The 20,731-nt window shown below is 32.3% G+C and overlaps 2 protein-coding genes and 3 non-coding genes across 9 annotated transcripts in view; all 5 read right to left on the bottom strand.

Moving 5' to 3' along the window:
- LOC118744512 (mucin-5AC-like) overlaps window positions 1-2,015 on the bottom strand; it is a 76,209-nt gene extending 74,194 nt beyond the window's left edge. For 2 of the 4 annotated variants that reach the window (XM_036477564.1, XM_036477568.1), the window contains exon 1: window positions 1,297-2,015. The gene's annotated coding sequence lies outside the window, so the exon portion shown is untranslated. The remainder of the gene's footprint in view (window positions 1-1,296) is intronic. The other 2 variants (XM_036477565.1, XM_036477567.1) reach the window with 2 other exon arrangements.
- Window positions 2,016-3,347: 1,332 nt separating this feature from the next.
- Window positions 3,348-20,731, bottom strand: part of LOC118744511 (GTP cyclohydrolase 1) — a 47,297-nt gene continuing 29,913 nt past the window's right edge. For both annotated transcript variants that reach the window (XM_036477563.1, XM_036477562.1), the window contains 4 exons: window positions 17,308-17,517; window positions 4,473-4,638; window positions 4,253-4,369; window positions 3,348-4,123 (listed from right to left, as the gene is read on the bottom strand). In XM_036477563.1, the coding sequence (XP_036333456.1) occupies window positions 3,994-4,123; window positions 4,253-4,369; window positions 4,473-4,638; window positions 17,308-17,517 (623 nt within the window). In that variant the 3' untranslated portion in view covers window positions 3,348-3,993. The remainder of the gene's footprint in view (window positions 4,124-4,252; window positions 4,370-4,472; window positions 4,639-17,307; window positions 17,518-20,731) is intronic.
- Window positions 4,843-4,914, bottom strand: Trnaw-cca. The gene has a single exon. It is a non-coding gene; the product is annotated as a tRNA-Trp (tRNA).
- Trnaw-cca lies at window positions 6,382-6,453 on the bottom strand. Its single transcript has one exon. It is a non-coding gene; the product is annotated as a tRNA-Trp (tRNA).
- On the bottom strand, window positions 7,186-7,257 carry Trnaw-cca. The gene has a single exon. It is a non-coding gene; the product is annotated as a tRNA-Trp (tRNA).

Here is a 20,731-nt window from a genome sequence, read left to right as displayed (position 1 = left end):
AAGAATGTATAAATAAATAATTTAATAAATAAATAAATACCATCGAATTGCTCGGGGAATTTCTATGCTGTTACTGAAGATAGCACGGAATGCAGTTTTATATTCTAAACTAATTTTGTTAGTCCGCAATCTGACCCTATGCAGTTTCTAACCTCTTTTTTTGACGTAAATACGTGCATATGAATGTATTAATGTATTTTAATGCATTAGGGGTATTCTTTGAGTCTTGCAAAGCACCTGCATGATGCACAGATTTCACGGTAAAAACCGGTTTTCGTATGCGACAGCTTTGCAAACCGTGCAATCCCTGCACCATGCAAGGGATACCCCCATAGTTATTATTTTTGTACTTTGTTTAAACGAAGGGTTTTGATCTTCAGTTCAATTTGTACGTGAATACTAGCCTTATGTTTGTCAATCATCTGGCATCACCAAAAGGGAAAGTTAACCAACACAAATAAAACAAACAAACTAGGCAGCACTGAAAACGCATCCTGTGTCCTTTGGCAATGTTTAAATTTAAGTATTTCAGCGAGCTAGTGTAGGAATGGAGAATAAAATGAAAAATGAATATAGGTTTTAATTATTAAAAAAAAAAACAATAATTGCAATTAGAACTTGGATCATTTTCCATTTCAAGATGGTAATCACTTCGTGAACACTTGCTATACTTGGCAATTAAAGCCGGCCTTGGCAGCACTAGGACAAGCAATTTCATCAAAATTCCACACATTACAGAATAGAAAAAACACCAACAAGACACCAAAAAATGCAAATACTACAAACAAAAGAACTAAAAACTGAAAAGTACATTGAAAACCAAATATTCGCAGAAGGGGGCTTGGCAAGTTGGCTAATGAAAAGCACCTGGGTATTATGAAAATACCACTACCTACAGCAGAATCACGCCGCAAGCACACACACAGCTACAAACCCACAGGCATACACAAGCAAGTACAAATCCTCTGGTAGTAGATAATTAATGGGATTAATTGAAAAAATGTAAACAAAATAACAAAGTAAAAGCTTTACAGCCCATCCGACTGCTGGGAACTCTACACAATAGATAAACGCTCACTTCCCCCACAAGTGGAAAGCGTAAACCCTTTGCAGCTCACCAACTAAATGGTACGCGCAATAGATTGGCTATAAATCGATTAAATTTAAACTGTTTCTTACACTAATTGTATTTTCTTTACGAACAAACGGTGTAGACGTTAAGAACTGCATGTACACAGGTAAATATCGTTGTGAAAATTATTGAAAAAAGATTAAAATAGTACAAAAACGACTCACCAATCAATGTCAACCTCTGGTTATTTGCATCGTTTAAGGTCTTTCACTTTGTTAACACAACATTTTTATGCACATACAGTCTTATTAGGGAATTGTACTTGATTTGGGTTAAATACGACTATTTCGCAATAATTTTTCTCGAGGAAAACTGCCAAATTTATAACAAAATTGCACAGCACAAGAGAGTACGTGACCACAGCGAAAAAACGACCACATTCACAATGGCTATCGGCGCTGCACACATATGTCCAAACAAATTTATAAAAAAAAAGTTTTCCCAATTCACGGTAGCACAACATGGCAAGAGCAACAAAAACACCACGTTGTGTGAAGCAGCCAATGCAGCAGCAGCGGTACAGCACGCACCGCGGCAGAGCAGAGGACAATCGTTTTCGAACGTTTACGTTCGGAGACTCCTTTTACCAACTATTGTGACTTTTACAAACGATTTTCACACTGAACTTCATGCTAATTCTAGTACATAATCACATTTTCATTGATCAAATTGGCAAGATTATTAAACTTTGTTGCTTGCATAACACTTACAATGCGAGTTTGTTGAAAATTACGATGAGATTCAGCGCTACTATGTAAACACAGCAGCACACTTTTATGTGTTCATTGCCTTGTACTGCTTCACACACGAATGCATTCCAAAAGCTAGCAGCAGCTAATCAGTAAATTCAGCGTCAGCGTTGCAATGCACAATGTTTGTGTGTGAAAATTTTCTCACAAATCTTTCAGTACGAAAAGTATCGCTTGCTTATTAATTGCTTATTAATTTAATTTTTTTTTTAATACTTGAATGTCTATAAACACAAATCAACTTTCGCTGCTAACTTGCACTGCTGCAAAGGTGTTGAAAAATATGCGAAAGGGTTAGGAAAAATTCACAATAGTTGCTTATCAGAAATTGTACTGAATGCAACCCTGTGCTAGTAAAATGTAGTTCACATCAGCGCCAACTTTGGTACTCGGGTTAGACAATATAGGGTTTCCGAGAGTAATTGGTATTGCTTCAGTTATATAAGCCGATAAGTCTAAAAGAAATATTTACTTTTTGTAAAACTGCTGTTTGAAAAAAAAAAATTTTAAGAGGCCATTATTGTGATCGTTAGACGGAAAACAGCTCGTTTGTTAGAGAAAGGACCAAATTTCCCGGCATGGTATTTTTTTTCTATTATTGACTATTACTATGAAGGAAAAAAAACAGACAAATAAATAACTAAGGGGGTTTCATTCCGAGTTTATCAAATAGAGCTAGCACGGAGGATACTAAGTTCTTTAATATTTTTCATTAAAAGTAATACCCTTGAGTTAGCTTTTACCATTTCCTTTGAACATGTCCAACAGAAGAATCATACACAACACAATTTTTTGCTTATATAGCAACCATTTTATTTCATTTATTTAATAAGTATCTCATGCGATAAACAGTAAAGAATATAACTATTCGTTTTTGAACTTTTCTTACAATGAACAACAATTTATATACGAATGTCTCGAAGTATGGATGTATGTATGTACGTTTTTATACTTTAAAATGTCTGCAACATGTGAATTTGCCTAACTTTATTTTTTCTATAGTTTTCCTTATTTTACTTCATACAATAAATTTCATGAACGCAGTGATTTCTACATTTTCTGAGTATTAATATGCTTACATATTTATATGTGTTTTATTTTAAATATATCAATTTTTAAATACACATACGTTTTTAATGGAATGATGTAAACATCCTTTCGTATATTTTTCTTAAATATGGTATGTATGTATGTATGTACATACATATTATATGTATATTTTATTGTAAACTCATTTGATTGTGTAAATTCCCTAAACGATTTGCAGCAACCCAAGGTGCTTTGATCATTCTTTGAAGTTTTTTACTCAGGATTTTGCTTCAACATATTACGAAAAGAACATGATATAGGGAGAAGCATTTTTACAGTTTTTTTTCAGATTAAAACTTAAAAAAAAAACTTTTTTTTTGCAATACCTTTTTTTCTAATAGCAGTAATAAATTGAAAGTAACGATATTATATTGGTAAACTTATTTTCGTTGCTTACTAAGTTAAAGTAATTTCTATTAAGAATTTTCAATTTCCTCTTAAAGCTTTGTTATTGTTAAACGTCAAATATTACATGTATTTTCAATACATGTTTTCCAGCGGTAGAGTTTTTCTCTTAATATTTTGCATTTTTGACTCACTTTTGTAATAAACCTATTTTCAATTTATGCATTTCGTTTGATTCCCCAAATATTCCTCAAACTTTTGCCTTTTTATTTGTATTAAGTGTTATTTTACATATTGCATATACATACACATATTGTTTATGTTCTTATTTCCATTTCGCTTTTGCATGACATTCAAAAAGTATTTACCTAACCAACTTTCAATATGATTTACGTGCTTCTCATTTAAGTACGCCCAATACAAAACAGATCTTCTCGTAACTTTTTTTTTTTTTAATTTTAGTTAAATGTTCTTTTATAAACGATAGATTTATTATATATATGCATTATTCAACTTAAATTAAGGTACATATGTATATACTTTTCTTTAAATTATTTTATAATAGCAGCATTCGTTATAAAAATTTCCGCCTTTTTGTATGTAAATCGATTCATTGGAATGTATTCAAATAAGCATGTAGCATCTTCCGTTTAGTTGTCCAGCTATTCGTATTTCCACTTATTTGCTGGTCACAAGATTCAAGAACTCCTCCCTAGTCTTGGGATCGTCACGAAAGACACCCAACATGGTTGAGGTAACAGTTTTGCTGTTGATTTTCTGCACACCACGCATAACCATGCACATGTGACTGAAAATAAGCGAATAAAATAAAATATATAGTTATAAGAGCGTGCATATTAATAACATGATTAACAATAAAATGTTGATGTATTGGCAATAAAATAAGAATTATAATAATAAATGACTTAAAACTTACACTCCTTCTATAATGACAGCAACACCAGCCGGTTGTACAGCCTGTGTGACGGCGACAGCAATTTGCTTAGTCAAGCGCTCCTGCACTTGCAGACGGCGTGAAAAGATCTCCACAATTCTGAAAGAAGAAAAAAACCAAAAATAATTGTAAGTTATGTATATGAATATTTTTATATACATATGTACATAAAACATTATTTAATTATTTTTGATTTACACACCTTGCCAACTTGCTGAGTCCCAATATCTTATTGCATGGCAAATAGCCGATGGAAACTTTTCCATAGAATGGTACCATATGATGTTCGCACATAGAGAACATTTCAATGTCCTTAACGACAACCATTTCATCGTGATCCTCATCGAAGACAGCGCCGTTGAGAACATCTTAGAGCAAGAAAAATAATAATTATTAATATACATACATACATACTTGCATACAAATGGAGTGAGAGTGCGAATAAATAACACAATATCATGAATTTTTGTATTTAAGACTATAGAAGTTTATAAATTGTTATAAAAAATAAATATACATACTAAACATAAAGTAAAATTTTATAAAAAAAAATCAATAAACAAATTTTCCATTGACCCCGACGTGATTTGAACACGCAACCTTCTGATCTGGAGTCAGACGCGCTACCGTTGCGCCACGGAGTCATGTGTCCGAACTTGAGCAAATGCACTACATAAGCACGTGCATGCTACCCCTCACCAACAAACACATCGCCAGAGAACGTAAAGTATAAATTACGTAAAGTATAAATTTACGTTCTCTGACATCGTTGTGACCATTCCCAATAGTATGTTTTCATTTTTTATTACAAAAAGTAAAATCTACAATTTACATATTTACTCCTTTTCGCGAAATTATGGTAAACACTAAATTTTACAGGGGGAGCGTTTTTCTCTAATTTTCTGTGCTAAAGCTTGCAATGTCAAAAACAAAATTTTGCATGTGATAATTAACTAATAAGTATAATCGAACTAATTTCTTATTTTTTTTTAATTTTGTATGGCACATTTTTTAGTTAAACGTTAGCTGCAATTGGAAGTTAGTGATTGATTAGACTTATCGAAAATCGTACCTCCATGGCTTCAGCAATAGAACCCATATATATAACACCGAATTATACTTTTTTTGGTGCCAATTTGAATATTTTTGATCTCCTGATACATGCATATGTAATTGTTGAACTTGAATGAAATTTGTAAAAAGCTACTGATTTGGGAAGAAATATTTTCGGCTCCTATATGCGGCCTACGCATCAAAATACTCTCAGCTAAAAATAAGGTATGCATTTTGTGACAACAACCACAAAAAAAATATTTACACATTCCTGAGTTTCGCCCGAAAAAAAATCACGCGTATATTTTCCATCCGCCCATAGTAAATACATGGAAACGAAAACTGAAAGGTGAACCGGTTCGGGGAAAATGAAACTCATCATAAGTCTGATTATAAACAGGGACGTGAACCGGATTAATCGCTTTTTTACTAATTAACTGAACCGAATTTTTTTATAAATGTTTGATCGGAACCACTTTTTATAAAGACTTAACGTACGTTTCGCCTAATTTTTAATAGACAAAAAATAGAAAAATAAAACTCAATAAGAATTATTATCTCTGAGCGAAAAACTAAAACTCATAAAATAATCATTATTTGTGATCAAAAAAAATTAAAATCAAATAAAAATTATTTCCGTTGGGCGCAAAAATAAAACTGAGCAGTAATAATTGTTTTTAAGCGAAAAAAATGAAAATCATAAAATAATGATCAAATGCTGATTTAAATTATTTTACTCATAATGATTACCTCCTTGTTTTTTTTTTTAATTCCCGATAATCGAAACCAATCCAAAGGTGCAAAACCGTTTCGAACCGCGACCAAATTTTTTGTCCGGTTCATATCCCTGATTATAAAAAAACTGTCAGCCTTATCATGAGTTTCAGTTTTCGCGAACCGGTTCACTTTTCACTCTTGGTTTCCGTGATTTTACTATGGGCGGATGACAAATTTTCTGGTCAACTTTTTTTCAGGCGAATCTCAGGATAAGGCAGAGTAAGTAAAAAGTATACATATTCGTGTTCAAAATTAAAAAAATAAAACAAATCCAATCGACTTGACCCCGACGTGATTTGAACACGCAACCTTCTGATCTGGAGTCAGACGCGCTACCGTTGCGCCACGGAGTCATATAGTTATTGGAGCGCAAATGACGCTTTCAAACACAAGCACTGAGTCAATAGATAAAAACCTCAGTCAACAAAATAAGCAAGAGAAGAAGAGAGTAAGTAAAATGTGCTTTTTGACATTGAACTTGTGCTGCAGAAAGCTTAAATGCGAAAAGCTTTTACTCTTCAAGAGAGTAAGAGAAAAAATGCAAGCATCGTAAGAGAATGTAGCAAATTTGCAATCTGTGTACGTGCAAGTTTGTAAAAATATATATTTTTCAAAATTTCTATAGTACAAAAATTTTAAGCGCAGCAATTTTGGCTAAATGTCAAAAGAAACAAAAAAGGAATGTGTGAAATTGAAAATCTTTAAATAGTGTTTCCTTTGGAAGAAAATGTGGCTAGCAAATGCGTTTTAAATTTTGTTGTGGTATAAATTTCGATGTAAATTTTTAATTTCGTAATTGACGTAACCGAAATGTATTGAAACTTAAAATATTTGGTTAAAAAGTAAAAGCGATGAATAAAAAGTTATGCTAAATTTGCTTAGAGATTATCATATTTATTTAAAGATTCTTAATTTGCTTTTTACTGTACTAAAATATAAAATATGAATTAAATTTTTATTTTAGTAATAACTTTTCTAGCATTAATAGTAATAACTTTCTAATTGCATTTTCTTTAATTTTATTTTCGTACTAATTTAAATTAAAACAGAAAAAAGTCCTGCAAAATAAATATTTTTACACATTTTGACCCCGACGTGATTTGAACACGCAACCTTCTGATCTGGAGTCAGACGCGCTACCGTTGCGCCACGGAGTCGTGCTTGTATGATGGCGTAAATTAGCCATATGAGCACGGGCTGGGTGGTGTGGCGAGTGTGTCGACAATAAAACGTATGTAATGATTGAATAATTGATTTATGATTCTCAGCTAGCAGTTAAATGCAGATAACTAAAAATGGGGTTGTGCAAATATAGAGTTATTCAGATCTTTGACAGCAATTATTTCTGATATGTGCATGTTTTTTAAATTTTTGCAGACAGACTTTGGCAAACTTAGTCATAGAGCGATACTCAGTTGAACAACGCGTAAAAGGTATCCAAACGTTGATGCCGATAAAAAAAAAAAAATAAGCATCGAGGGCGATGAGACACATTTTTACCTAAACTACTACGTTACCAAGCAGAACTGCGCCAGCTGCAAAAAAAAAACTATGGTAGCCACAACGAGTGATTGTTTGGTGTGGTTCTTCAGCTGGCGGAGTCATAGGAACGTACTTCTTGGAAAATAATACGTGCAAAGGTCTATCTTCACCAGTGTTGCCAAGTTTTGGATTTGAAAAAGCACTAAAACCCAAGAAAAATCGCGTTTTTTTTCGGAAAAAGCACCAAAGTTTTATCGGAGTATTTAATGGACTTTATATGCATACAAATTTTTATGTAGGAATGCTGATTTAAATTAATAAAAATCAATGTTTCCTGCTCGATGGTCGAATTTTTTCCGTTTTCTATAAAATCAAATCTATTCGTTCAATCGACGATAACACTCTTGTTCTTATTTTCTAATTTGTAGCTGTGTCTAGCGTTGCCGCTTCGCTTAGATTCAAGTAAAATTTATACATTTTTTCCTAACTGTTTATATGTTAAATTGTTCTTCGTTTTGCATAATTTTTTATAAAACTCCTGTCAAACGAAAGCAAAAGCAAAAAGTGAAGTTTCATGAACTATGTGCAGTCTCTTGTGAACTCGTGAACTGAAGGAACATAAACAACTTTTCTTTCCAACTGCTTGACACCTGAAGCATAACGAATTTTAATGTGCCTTATTTGAGCGCATAGTGGGAAAAATCTTTTTGTGTCGAAAATTTGTTGGCAAACAAATATCCTGTGATTTATTATTTATCTCATAAAAAGTACTCGAATCGAATCCAGGGCTCGAATCCAAACATCCGTCCACGGATCGAAAACGATATGAAAGAAAATCACGTGATACGTCATAATCCAAAAAATGTATTTTTACGTGACGAATAGTACGATATCGTATGTGACGATTCGGGCCCTGAATGGGACAAAGGCTCCGATCACGTATGTCATAATCCGAAATATGTCTTTGTTACGTTACGAATAGTACAATATTGTATGTGACGATACGAGCCCAGGATATTAAAAAAATGTACATAACATTTGGTTGCCCGCATAAAATAAATAAATTACCAGGGCAGTTACCGAAAAAAAGGACTGTCCCGTACAATGCGAACAACTGATGTCTTATTGAAATACCCCTATATGCGCTTTAGACTTTTCGGTACGCTTCTAAAAAATTTGTGTGAAAACCGAATTCGTGAAAATTAATAGGGTTGCCAGCTGAATAGTTACTTGTATTAAATTAGGTATTTTTTAATTATGTACATATTTGAACATGGGCGTAAATTTATTTTGTTTCGATATGTATTATTTCTTATGGTTGCCAGCTATGCCATCTTTTTGCACATTTTTCTTAGATTTTTTTGTCTAAAAGTGGGGTACGGTGGAAACTTACTATAATATTTGTGCTTAAGAATTAGTTGAAGATATTTACATACAGACTCACATATGTAAGTATGTATGTACATATGTATTTATAATAAGCGAATGTCACGTGTTTCTACTTATATGTACATACATACGCAACTACAATTCACTTTACTTACATACAGACAAACATATGTACATATTTGTGCATAAGGAGGCCAATAAATGTGTGCTACTACTTTCAATCTCTCAAAACCATTATATATTATGAGTTTTCTTAAATTTATATTACGTATTTATTTATTTTTGTTTATGCAGCAACTTGATTGCATTTTTTCGCCCAGATGTTAGATGTTTGAGCAAAAAAAAAAAACAAAAATTAAAATTGTGAAAAATTGGCAAATTTTTTGTAAAACTGAACAGGTTTGAAAACCTGTTGCTATGATTTGTTCTGAGCTGTTTGTAAATCTTTGGCAATTCCAGTTTTGTTATTGTTTTGGAGTTTACATCGTCTGGGTGTTTGTTTTTGTAAACGTGTCACACAAAACCGATAATATTTGGTTACGAATTCCAGTTTAAAATGAAAGTTCCTTGCCTTCAAATGCTGGCAAGCCAATGTATAAATAAAAGTTAAAATTTTGCTTAACAATCACATTTGTGTGATTTTTTTACTGCTGAAGCAATGCAGATTTCATTTAAAAATTTGTATATAGAACCAAAATTAACTAAGAAATATAATGAAAGAGTAGTGTTGTCACACAAAGGGGATGGACTACAGTTTTACGCCGACTCCGAACTGCGAATGTATTTTTATGAGAAGCTGCTTTTCATGGCAGAAATATGTACACGCGGAGGTTTGCCATTACCTGCCGAGGGACGATCGTATTAGAAAAAACTTTTTTCTTTTTTTTTGATGGTGGGTTGAACCGGGCTTGAACCCAGGCCCTGCGCTATGGTAGCGCGCACTGCTAACCACTTCTTTAATAAACACAAAAATACTTTTTATAAAATTAAGAAAAATTTCTGTTCAAAAGCCTTAAAATGAAAAAAGGACATACCTACATACATATTTCTTCAGAAACAAATTATTCCATGAAAAAAACTAAAAAATAACTACATGCTCTTAAAAATACGTTTTTTATTTCAAAAAATGTCAAACAAATAAAATTTTTCAATAAAAAATAAAATTATCTTTTAAGTTTTTTATGTTAAATTTTTTAGATTTAAAAGAAAAATTGTTTTATTTTAAAATTGAAGTCTCCAAATTACAACTACGACAAGTTTTTAAGATAATTTTTATTTTAAAATTTAAAGTTCCAATAAAACTTTTTAAATGGGATATATTTTTTGTCATTTCAATGCTTGGTGGAAATTGAGCATAAGAAGTCAAACAAATATTTTTTTCTTTTAAGGAAAAAGTGTGGGATTATTAAAAAAATAAGATTTACATGTGTATGTGCTAATTTTTCAAAAATATTTCTCTTTCTACTACCAATAAAAAAAACCCTCAAACATTCCGTTCGTTATCTTCACTTACAAAAGTAAATTGATTAGCATTCATCAAAGCACCAATTACTATGCGCATAAATACATACAAATCTATGTAAGTTACTTAAAGAAAGTAATGCACGTGAATAATGGTTGAGATATACATACATATAAGAACATTAGGGTGGTCCAATAAAAAAGTAAAGTCGGAATTTTAAACTCTCACCACTAGGATTGTTCTATACCGAAAAAATATACTCGTGTTTTGTTTTTTTTTTTAATCAAAAATATTTAGAGGTTAATCAAATCGCTCCAAGTTTTTCATGGTTGTTGAAAATCACTTTGCTTCTGTTCAGGAGACTTCCAGTAATAGGTAATAGGTATTTTTTAATATTTGCGACTTTTTACTAAGAAAAAAAGTTAAGTAAATAATTGGGTATTATTATTAAGAGTTTCCTGAAGAGAAACAGAGTTCTCCGATTGAAAAATATTGATTTTCAAGAATTCTATACCATTTCTACGAAAAGTTTTTTTTCATATCAAATCCATGGAAAACTTCGAGCGCTTTGAGCGATCTCTAAATATTTTTTGATTTTAAAATAACAATAACGATATAGAACAATCCTAGGGGGTGAGAGCATTAAAATATCTACATACTTTACTTTTTCACATGCATTTTTGGGCCACCCTAATGTGCATACATATTTACACCAACAAGTTACAGGAAGTGGTAAGCGTTTTTGTTAACCTTCAACATACATATATGCAGCTTCCCATCTCACTTTTATTGACTTCTTACGCCAGGGTTGCCACTAGTAAAAAAGAAAAATTTTTCAACTTCTAATACATTTTTGTTAGCTTAATATTTTACGTACTTAAGCTAGTCAATAAATCGCTTGCCATGTTTAGGCTACTCGTTAGCCGACTTTTGGAAAATGTGTTATTCTATTATTTAGTAAATTTTAGTAAATGACCAACTCTGTTTTAAACACAAATCAAAGCGGCGACAGAATGCAGAGAGCATACACACACAGTGTGAGCTGACCTAAGAAGTGCGCAAACTCCAATTTTGTAACTTTTTAGCAGTGGCTGATGATTTCTGATTTTGTTTGTTTGTTTTTGTTTTAGCGCAAAAATGTGAGTGGGAGTTGAGTGTGTGTGTATTGTATTTACATATGTACGTACTATGTATATTTTTTCCCTTCAATAACTTGTTGGTTATTCTTCCTTAAGGAATGAATAAATCAGAATTAGTGAATGCAATCACGTAGGCACTTTCTTAGATTTTAAATGTAAAATACATACATGCATACTTATTTATACGCCTCTAAGCAACGGAAGGTTGAGACCTTACAATTTTCTTTTTCGCGTAAACAAGGCTAGGGTTGTTACCTCATAAAGTGTAACATTCGCGAAACTTACAGGGTTGCCAGGTGTACGGTTTTTGACCTGGGTGACAATACATAAAAACAAAAAACGGACTGTGAAGTATGCGATCTGTTTAAACACACGCAGCCCTCCATGCCCTCTTCCGCTGCCCCGATTCATCCAACCGCCAAACGAAAAGGGTGTCCTAGACCACTCGTCCACCCCATCTAAAATGGTAGGCAACACTTTTTATTGAAAACACACAAAAGTATGACCTACCAAATCGGGGATCTCTATATTTTGGTGGTATAACCGACATCTGGAAACTGACCGGAATTTAATTTTTTTTAATAAGACATTCATAGTTTTACTGCAGATTCAGATTCTGAGGATAAACATACGTCACTTTTATTTGAAACTTTTTTCTATGAAGTGCCTTTTTCAATCTATAAATGACCTTCGACCTTCAACTCGTCTTGGATTTCTTAAATCAGTGAAAATGTTTGAAAATTATAAAATTTTGCTGCAAATTTCACGATTTTTTTAATAGTTTTATTAATAATTAGATAAAAAAAATGAAAAATATTTTCAAATTATGGACAAAAATTTACTGTACGATTTTGACTGACACTCACTGTAAATGTTTTCAACTCTGAAATTACTAGAAAAAAATGATGAAACCCCGGTATGTGGCAACTCCTGTGTCCTATTGAACTTGGCAGTAAATATTAAAATAAATCCAAAAAAAATCGATCATTAATTGAATGCCCATTCGAATGTTTACGGTAATATACGATTCAAACTCCGACCTCCAGACTCTTACGCTTTGAATACCACAAGTGCCATTTTTCTGTGGAAAAAGACTTAAATCTTTTTAATAGGCATTGCCCAGAATCTAACCCACCATTAGTTGGCTATTTTGAGATATTTCGAAACTTGGACTTTGTGTCACTCTCAGACAGAGCCCCCATTCTTTCGCCGCAAAACGAATTTGGAGCTTACCAACATATTTTAACACGGCAGAGAAGGAAGAGTGTATTTGTATAAAAGAGTGTAGCGAAAATGATATGAAGGACTACATACATACGTTACTCCTTGATTTGGGTTTTATTTATTCTTTCATACAATAAAACATTCATATTTTTATTTCAAACACTATTTTTGTTTGTTGCTTTTGTGCTTTATTTTATTAGATAACACTTCTGCTTGATATGTACATATGTATGTATGTAAATGCCTACCACAATGCTTTTACTTTCATTCCTTCTTCAACTTTTCTCTTGTACAGATTTGAATGTACATATGTGTGTTTGTGTGTGCTTTGAGCCACTTACGCCTACTCAAGTCGCCATTCAAAGTTAATGCAGCATAGAGTAGTTAATTGTGTGGCCATCTTGTGTATGTCAAGCTGTCAATGCCAACTTGCGTAAAAGAAGGATTTTAGGGCAGGAATGTTAAATTTCAACAAAGGTTTGTTAAATCAATATAAGAATGCTGGAATTTTTGTGGATTTACATTTGTAGTTAAAAATTTTGTATTTCTGTATCAAGTATGTATGTATGTATGTATGTATGTAGATTGATTTTATATAGAAACATGTATGCCACTACTAAATTATAACAAAAAATATTCCACTAAAACATCATTAACTAGTCAAAAATGCTGACTCATGTCGTTTCCCACTACCAAATCACTTCTACTTGTTCGGCTTTCGCATCTTTTTTTCCCCAGAATTGTAAGAAGCTAAGCAAGCAAGTTACTATACTGACTGCTCTCTTTACGCAATTTCCTGCACTTTTGGTATTTCCCTGGCAGCTAAACTTTCCAGGTTAATTGACACATCGTCATGAAACTGGTTGAGCGGTCAACTTAGAAATCCCCGCTTATTGGATAAAATTTCTTAATTGCATTTGAAATGTCACTCATTTATACATAACTGCAAGTATGTATGTATGTATGTATGTAATTACATTCGTGTAAATGCAAGATTTCGCAAACCAAATGACGTCTGTGACTTACCAAAACAAAGTGAGACATTAGTGTAAAAAAGAACAGCCTAAAGTTGGCTAAGTAAAAAAAAAAAGAAGTTCGTTTCACACATCTCGATGATGTCGAGTTCGCTGACCGTTTATGAATGTCAGGCCACTGTTTGTCGCGCAAATCTCATGTGAAATTAAGATGCTCTTTTTGCAGTTATGACTTGCAAAATTTAAGTAATTTTCATAAATTTACTCGTATACATGCTCATGAATGACGGTAACTCAAGAAAAACTGATTTAACTACAATATTAGGAAGGGACACAATATTATATTTTCATACCATAATTAATTAACACAGTTGAGTGACACTTTTGACTGACACACTCTACTGTCTGTCTAAAGTGTTTTCGTGGATATCTTTATTTTGTACGTAGGGCTACAGTAATATTTACTGTACGTATACTGTTTGCATGTTATACAATTGTTATGACTTAAAAATGAAATCATCGAGTCTTTTAATCAAACTTAGGTAATTTTCCGTAAGTAACACAATCAATTAAGGAACTTGTATCTGCAAAACCATTAATAATATGAATATATATACATATATGTATGTACATTAGAGTGGTACAATTTTTGTATTTACTTTTTTGGTATTACTTTTGATATTTGTAATATCTATACCAACTTTCAATATTCTACTGTAACCAATACAGGGTGTGTGAACTGGCAAATATATTGGTGATTTTTATAAAAAGCTACTGTTGGCATGACAACTGAAGCTTGCGATATTTTTTTAGATAATTTAAATTTCAAATGTTATTAGGTTGTCTAACCAATTGTTTGGTTCATATATGTAAACAATACTTCTATAGTAAAATATGAGTATCACGAGCATCCTCTAAATGTATATGTACTTAGAAACGTAAAGTTTGGTACCAGCACCTCTTTCGGCAAGAGGAAAAATTTTGGAAGGTGCCCCAAACCTTATCTCGGAAGAAATTTTTTTGGACCACTCTAATGTATGTACATTAGGGTGGTCCAAAAAAAAGTAAAGTCGGAAATTTAATGCCCTCACCCCCTAGGATTGTTCTATACCGCAAAAAAAAAAAAACACCTCTTCCGCTCAAGTTTCCCATGTATTTTGTATGGGGAAAAAAAGACTTTTCGTAGAAATGGCATAGAATCCATGGAAATCAAAATTTTTCAATCTGAAAACTCTGCTTCTCTTCAGAAGACTTCAGAGAATAATGCCCAATTGTTTATTTAAACATTTTTTAATTTTAACTATTTTTTAAGGGTCTCCGAAATATCCCAAAAAAATTAAATATAAAACAGAAATATACAAAAGAAAAAAAGAAAAAATAGTTTAAATTAAAAAACGTTGGGCATTATTCTCTGAAGTCCTCTGAAGAGAAGCAGAGTTTTCAGATTGAAAAATTTTGATTTTCATGGATTCTATGCCATTTCTACGAAAAGTATTTTTTCCCCATACAAAATACATGGGAAACTTTGAGCGCTTTGAGCGACCTCTAAACATATTTTGATTTTAAAATAAAAAAACAGGGGTATACTTTTTTCGGTATAGAACAATCCTAGGGGATGAGAGCATTAAATTTCCGATTTTACTTTTCTCCCATACATTTTTGTATATGTAAAAAAAATCATGAAATAAAACCATTTGCAAATGAATACAAATCTGCGCATACTAATACGTGTAATAACTCGTTTCGAATGCAAAACCAGCTTTGGTGGTCCAAAAAACTTAGAATACTAAGTAATTAAAATAAAGTATGCTATGTAATGACTTAAGAAATCAGCTGCTGAGCAGCAAACAGCAGCTGGATATTAGTCACATGAACAGTGATAACTTGAATATTTGCATATTTAACTGAGCTCGTAAATTTATCTACATGCATATGTATGTATATTGTATTTAAAAAAATAATTTTACTGTGGTCAACTACGTAAATCGTATATTAAAGTTATGTTGTTCAACATTTCGCTGATTTGCGGCGCCAGCTTAATGATAGAAAAGGATCACGCGACCACTGAGAGGGTACAGACAATTAAATAAGAAATTCGAAAGATTGTCAGAAAGATGAATCTACGAATACTAACCGGCTACAAAGTAAACGTACGAGGGAAGAAAGCAGCGATGAAATGACAGGACCAAATTTGAGAAACCGTCAACATTTCGCGAGATCAAAGAAACTGCCAGATTTTGTTATGGAGCCTAAAGAATACATATATAAATGGCTTGCAAACACCAGAAAGTTGTACAGAAGAGGTAACCAGTAATGAGCAAGGTGAATGGAAATTTGCTAGGGGTAAGAAAATTAGGTCATTACAAGAAATCAAAACATGGAATTTGGCGGACTTACCAAAGGAGGCTAAAGCATTGCGATGCAAACGGGCCTACAAACTTAAAACAAATTCCGAGGAAAGCATTGAAAAATTTAAAGTCATATTGGTTATGAAGAGGGTATGGGATTGACTACTTTTCAAACTTTAAATCCAGTAGCAAAGGTGACGTCTATTTGGGCAATTCTCAGTATAGCAGAAACTGAGAAGATGATGCTGAAACAATTCGATGCCTCTGGGGCTTTTCTCTATGGTGAATTCAACCCTGGAAACATAACCTTCGTCGATTCGACGAGTTTGCCGCAAACAATTTGAGATCTATAACTAATTCTAATAAAAATAATTTGTAAATAAAAAGAAAGCAATTATTTTATTTCGTAGAATAAGTAATAGCGGATAGACATATTTATGCCATAAACATAACGAAAAATTATATTAATTCATGTCGAATCGACGAATGGTTAGGGTTTATGGGGTTCGGGAGAACGTTATGCTGACTACACACGAGGCAACTGTAGAGGCAACTATTGCGGCAACCTCAGTAGTATGTATGTGCATGTCATGAAAAGAACATATGGAAGAAAATTTTGATTTCTACTGCTGTGTAGCCGGCATTAGGTTTCTAGGGTTAAGGAAACTATCTCTATGAAGCGACCGGATGTGGTTTCTGGCGAAACAGGCAGTTGAAACGAAGCCCTTATGGAATGAGGCAGGCACCTCGATGCTGGAATAAGCGAGAACATGAATTTCTCACAGAGTTAAAATTTACAGTGTGGGAAGAAGCAAACGTTTGCCTCTATATTCAAGAAGAAAATGTGAAGAAAATTATAATCGTTTTATATGTTGATGACGGCTTAGTAGCTTTAACTGATGAGAAAGGTATAGAAATCTTTTGAAATGAACTATGCAAGCAGTTTAAAATAGTTTCAACAGCAGCCAATTACTTTCTAGGTTTAAACATTCGACAAGAGAAGGGGTTTTTTTACGAAATTCTGGAGCGTTTGAATTTTCAAAATTGCACTAAGCGGTTGAAAGATATCTTCTATCCGTTTTAATCACAAATATTTCCAGGCAATCTTAAGTTAATTTCATTAAAAAATATAGCTGCTGATGATTATTATTATGCTTTAGACTAATTTTAGATTCATAAAAGTACTCACCTTCTAAATTTTGATCGTAACCCTTCGTAAAGAATAACATAGCTTTTGCTGCACGTTCGGGTGTCTTCAGCAGACCCTGCCGCTCGGGATTTTCTCCAAGTCCGCTCAACAAGAGGCGATACGAACGCGACAACTCGGGTAAGAGTGCCTCACGTGTAGGTGGTTTGTGATCCAGTTCGAGGTCATGATGAAATGTGCAATTTTCATGACCTAAGGAAAAAGGAAAATAAAAATTTTTAGTGTTAGTAAGTAACAATAGCAAGTATATGTATTTTTAAAATTACAGGCAAGCAAAAGAAGATGCGATGTTCAGTAGCATAATTCAAAGGCATTTAGAGTGTGTTAAGTTTTGTTTTTTTATTTCGGCTAACAGGAGCAAATTATATGTGTGTATATTAGCTTAAAAAGGAATTGCTTGAAAATATTTCAACTTTGCAAGCGATTATTAACAGAGGCAGGATATTTTGTTCGTTTACTGGAAGAACGTTTTAATCCAAAAACTATAATTTTTTTCAAGTTCAATAGATATAAAAGGGAAGTCAATAATTAATTAAAAAGTTTTAAAGCAATTTCTTGAGATTCTGCTTTTCTGCGTTGAAATTCTTCCAGCAAACGAGCGGTATAATTTTTTTTACTAAAAAGTCTTCAAATAATGCGGTTAGTTGATTAAAACTCAGCAGGTATTATGAATATAATCATAAGATAAATAGTTTTGCTAAAAACAATTGCTTACGCAATAATACTCAAACCTCACGGAGAGCCATTTTTTACTTTAAGAAAAGAATCCAAATATTTACAAAGCAAACAACATTTATTGCATTTGTTTATTTAACAATTTGTAAGTACATATTTCTTAAATTAACTTCACTTAATCAAAGCAATGTAATTAATTAATCACAAAAAAGACTTATCTGCCAAATCTACTACATATCGGCTTATTCATCATCTCCACAGCAATCGAGAATGTCTAGGAGACAGTCACATAGCGTGGTATGCTTGGATGTGATTGCTAAAAGAATGATAATTGAATGATATAAAATATATTCTACCTATATATTACTATTTAAATCGGAATTATCTCAGTTCTACATTTAATTCCAAAAACTAATTCAGATCAAGGGAATTATCGATGACAACACTGGTCAAAAATAAACAAAGCTAGCAATGCAAGCGTGTTTGGCATCCGCGAGCCGAATGGTCCAAACCTTTTATTATTTTTATTTTATTTTTTTGCAAATACTTGTTTCCGTTAATCAAATTTTTAGACACCATAACTATAATTACATTAAAAAGGTAAACATTGAAGGAGCAAAAAAAGATACAAACAAATTTTTTGCTGGCCGTGGGTTTTGATCCACGACCTCGCGGCTAGATTAATCTGCAAAACTGCCGTCTTTCAGGGTACAATTTTGATCAGATCAACTGCGAAGTTAATCCGGATTAACGTTGCGGTTTGTCTATGATTTAAATTACAGAGCGCAAATTTTATTGAGATTCAAAAAAAAATCGTTTTAGTTTACTTATGTAGGTAATTGGGGTTTCGCACGAAACATTTTTCTTCGAAGGCGAATGGAATGGAAATTTTTTTTGAGAGTTTGACAAAAGGAATGGGGATTAGTTTCAAAGAGGTTATTTAGAAACCAAATTGTTGAGGTTCCCTTTTTAAAAAATTACGTAACGTCACACCCGGACATCATTTACGTGAAATTTGAGAGCGGGAACAATAATAACAAACTATTTAAAAGCTTTATACAGTGGGTGTCAGTCAAAACCGGACAGTAATTTTTTTCCAAATTTTGAAAACATTTTTTTTTTATTTAAATTTTATTAATTTTGAATAAAAATATAATTCATTCTACAAGAAATTCCATAAAACTCGATATTTCTAACTATGTAACAATTAAAAACAAAAATCGTAAAATTTTCATCAAAATTTCACACTTTATTCAGAATTTTTAGAATTATTTTAGGTACGTAATTTCATAGCCCATTTAATTTTAGTATAAGAAAGTGCAAGTTTGAAGTCGCTACAAATTACATATTGATTTTTGGCATTTTTTTGTTGATGGCATTGCGCATTTTCTTCCATATAACGCATAAACAAAATCTATTTTTATATGGAAGAAATTGTGCAACACCCTCGCCAAAAAAAAATTACTTAAAATTAAAAATTGCTAAAATTGAATGGGCTATAAAACTGCATACACAAAAAAAATCTAAAAATTCTGAATGAAAAGTGTGAGATTTTGATGAAAATTTTACGATGGTGTTACCCCATTATGTAAAGTTAGAAACATTGAATTTTATGGATTTTGTTGTAGCATGGCTGTAAGGAATTTAATTATAAAGCTACTGTATAGACTTATTTGAAGCAAAGTGTCCGGCCAGATGGAAAAAAGTGATTTCGATAAAAACGTTTTTAAAGTTCTACAAGTGCTCAGCGAGACCGCATGCTGCAGGAGAAGTGTTGGCACAGCTATTAAAAAATTTTATTTTAAAGCATTGTTTAAGCAAAAAAATACTTTTTTTTCAAAAATACCACAATGGTATTAGAAATTAGAATAAAAAAAACTTTGCATATATATTTCGAAAAATTCTCTGTGCCAGTACTTTTGTTCGCCACTATACGTACTTTTCAAATCGCCCTGGTATGTTTACACAATTTCTTATATTACATTTACATTGGACCCAAATGCGTAATTTGAAATCAGACATTTGAAAGTGGTTTACAATTTTGCTTTGATTTCTCATTAACTGAAAAGGTAAAACAAACTTTTTATAGGAAAATGCGTTATTTAGATTTGAATTTCAGATTTCTTGACCAAATAACGCATTTGGGCTCAATGTATAATCTCGCATTTTGTTCAAGCCATTATTTATCACTTACGAGAATTGAAATTTATAAATTAAAATTCCGTTTTTAAAAACAACAGCCCGTTATAATGAAGAGATTTATCCCACATTCACATAACAAACATGGAATATTAATGCAGATATCTTTATAGCATGGATCTATAGCAAATAGAAGAAAAAAAAATTTAATTTAATTAAATAATTTTTTTGACAATAATAAATTGTTTGATTTTTCATGAAAGTGTGATTAATATATGTATATTTTTGATATTTGCTTAAGCCAAGGTTTCACCCTGGGTTATGCCATGCATTTTGGTGACAGTCGATTGTCCACGAGAAGCTTTTACAGGGTGAAATTATATTCGAAAGTTATCCACTGACTGCCGAGTACACTTTTCCTCAGCTTCTTTTTTGGAGTTTGTTTTTATTAAAGAATATCCATAAGTATTGAAAATTTACACGAAAAAAAGTAGGAAATAATGAAAATGTTTTTAATACGAGTACTACATACACACATAGATCCCTTCACTGGATTAGATAGTGAAGCAAAGCGAATGGGTCTGGTGGTGGT

Source organism: Rhagoletis pomonella, unplaced genomic scaffold, assembly GCF_013731165.1.
Source record: "Rhagoletis pomonella isolate Grant_MI unplaced genomic scaffold, Rhpom_1.0 Rhpom_scaffold_00008, whole genome shotgun sequence".
Classification (NCBI taxonomy): domain Eukaryota; kingdom Metazoa; phylum Arthropoda; class Insecta; order Diptera; family Tephritidae; genus Rhagoletis; species Rhagoletis pomonella.
Note: the sequence above shows the minus strand (reverse complement) of the source record. Positions and strands in the feature narration are given on the sequence as shown.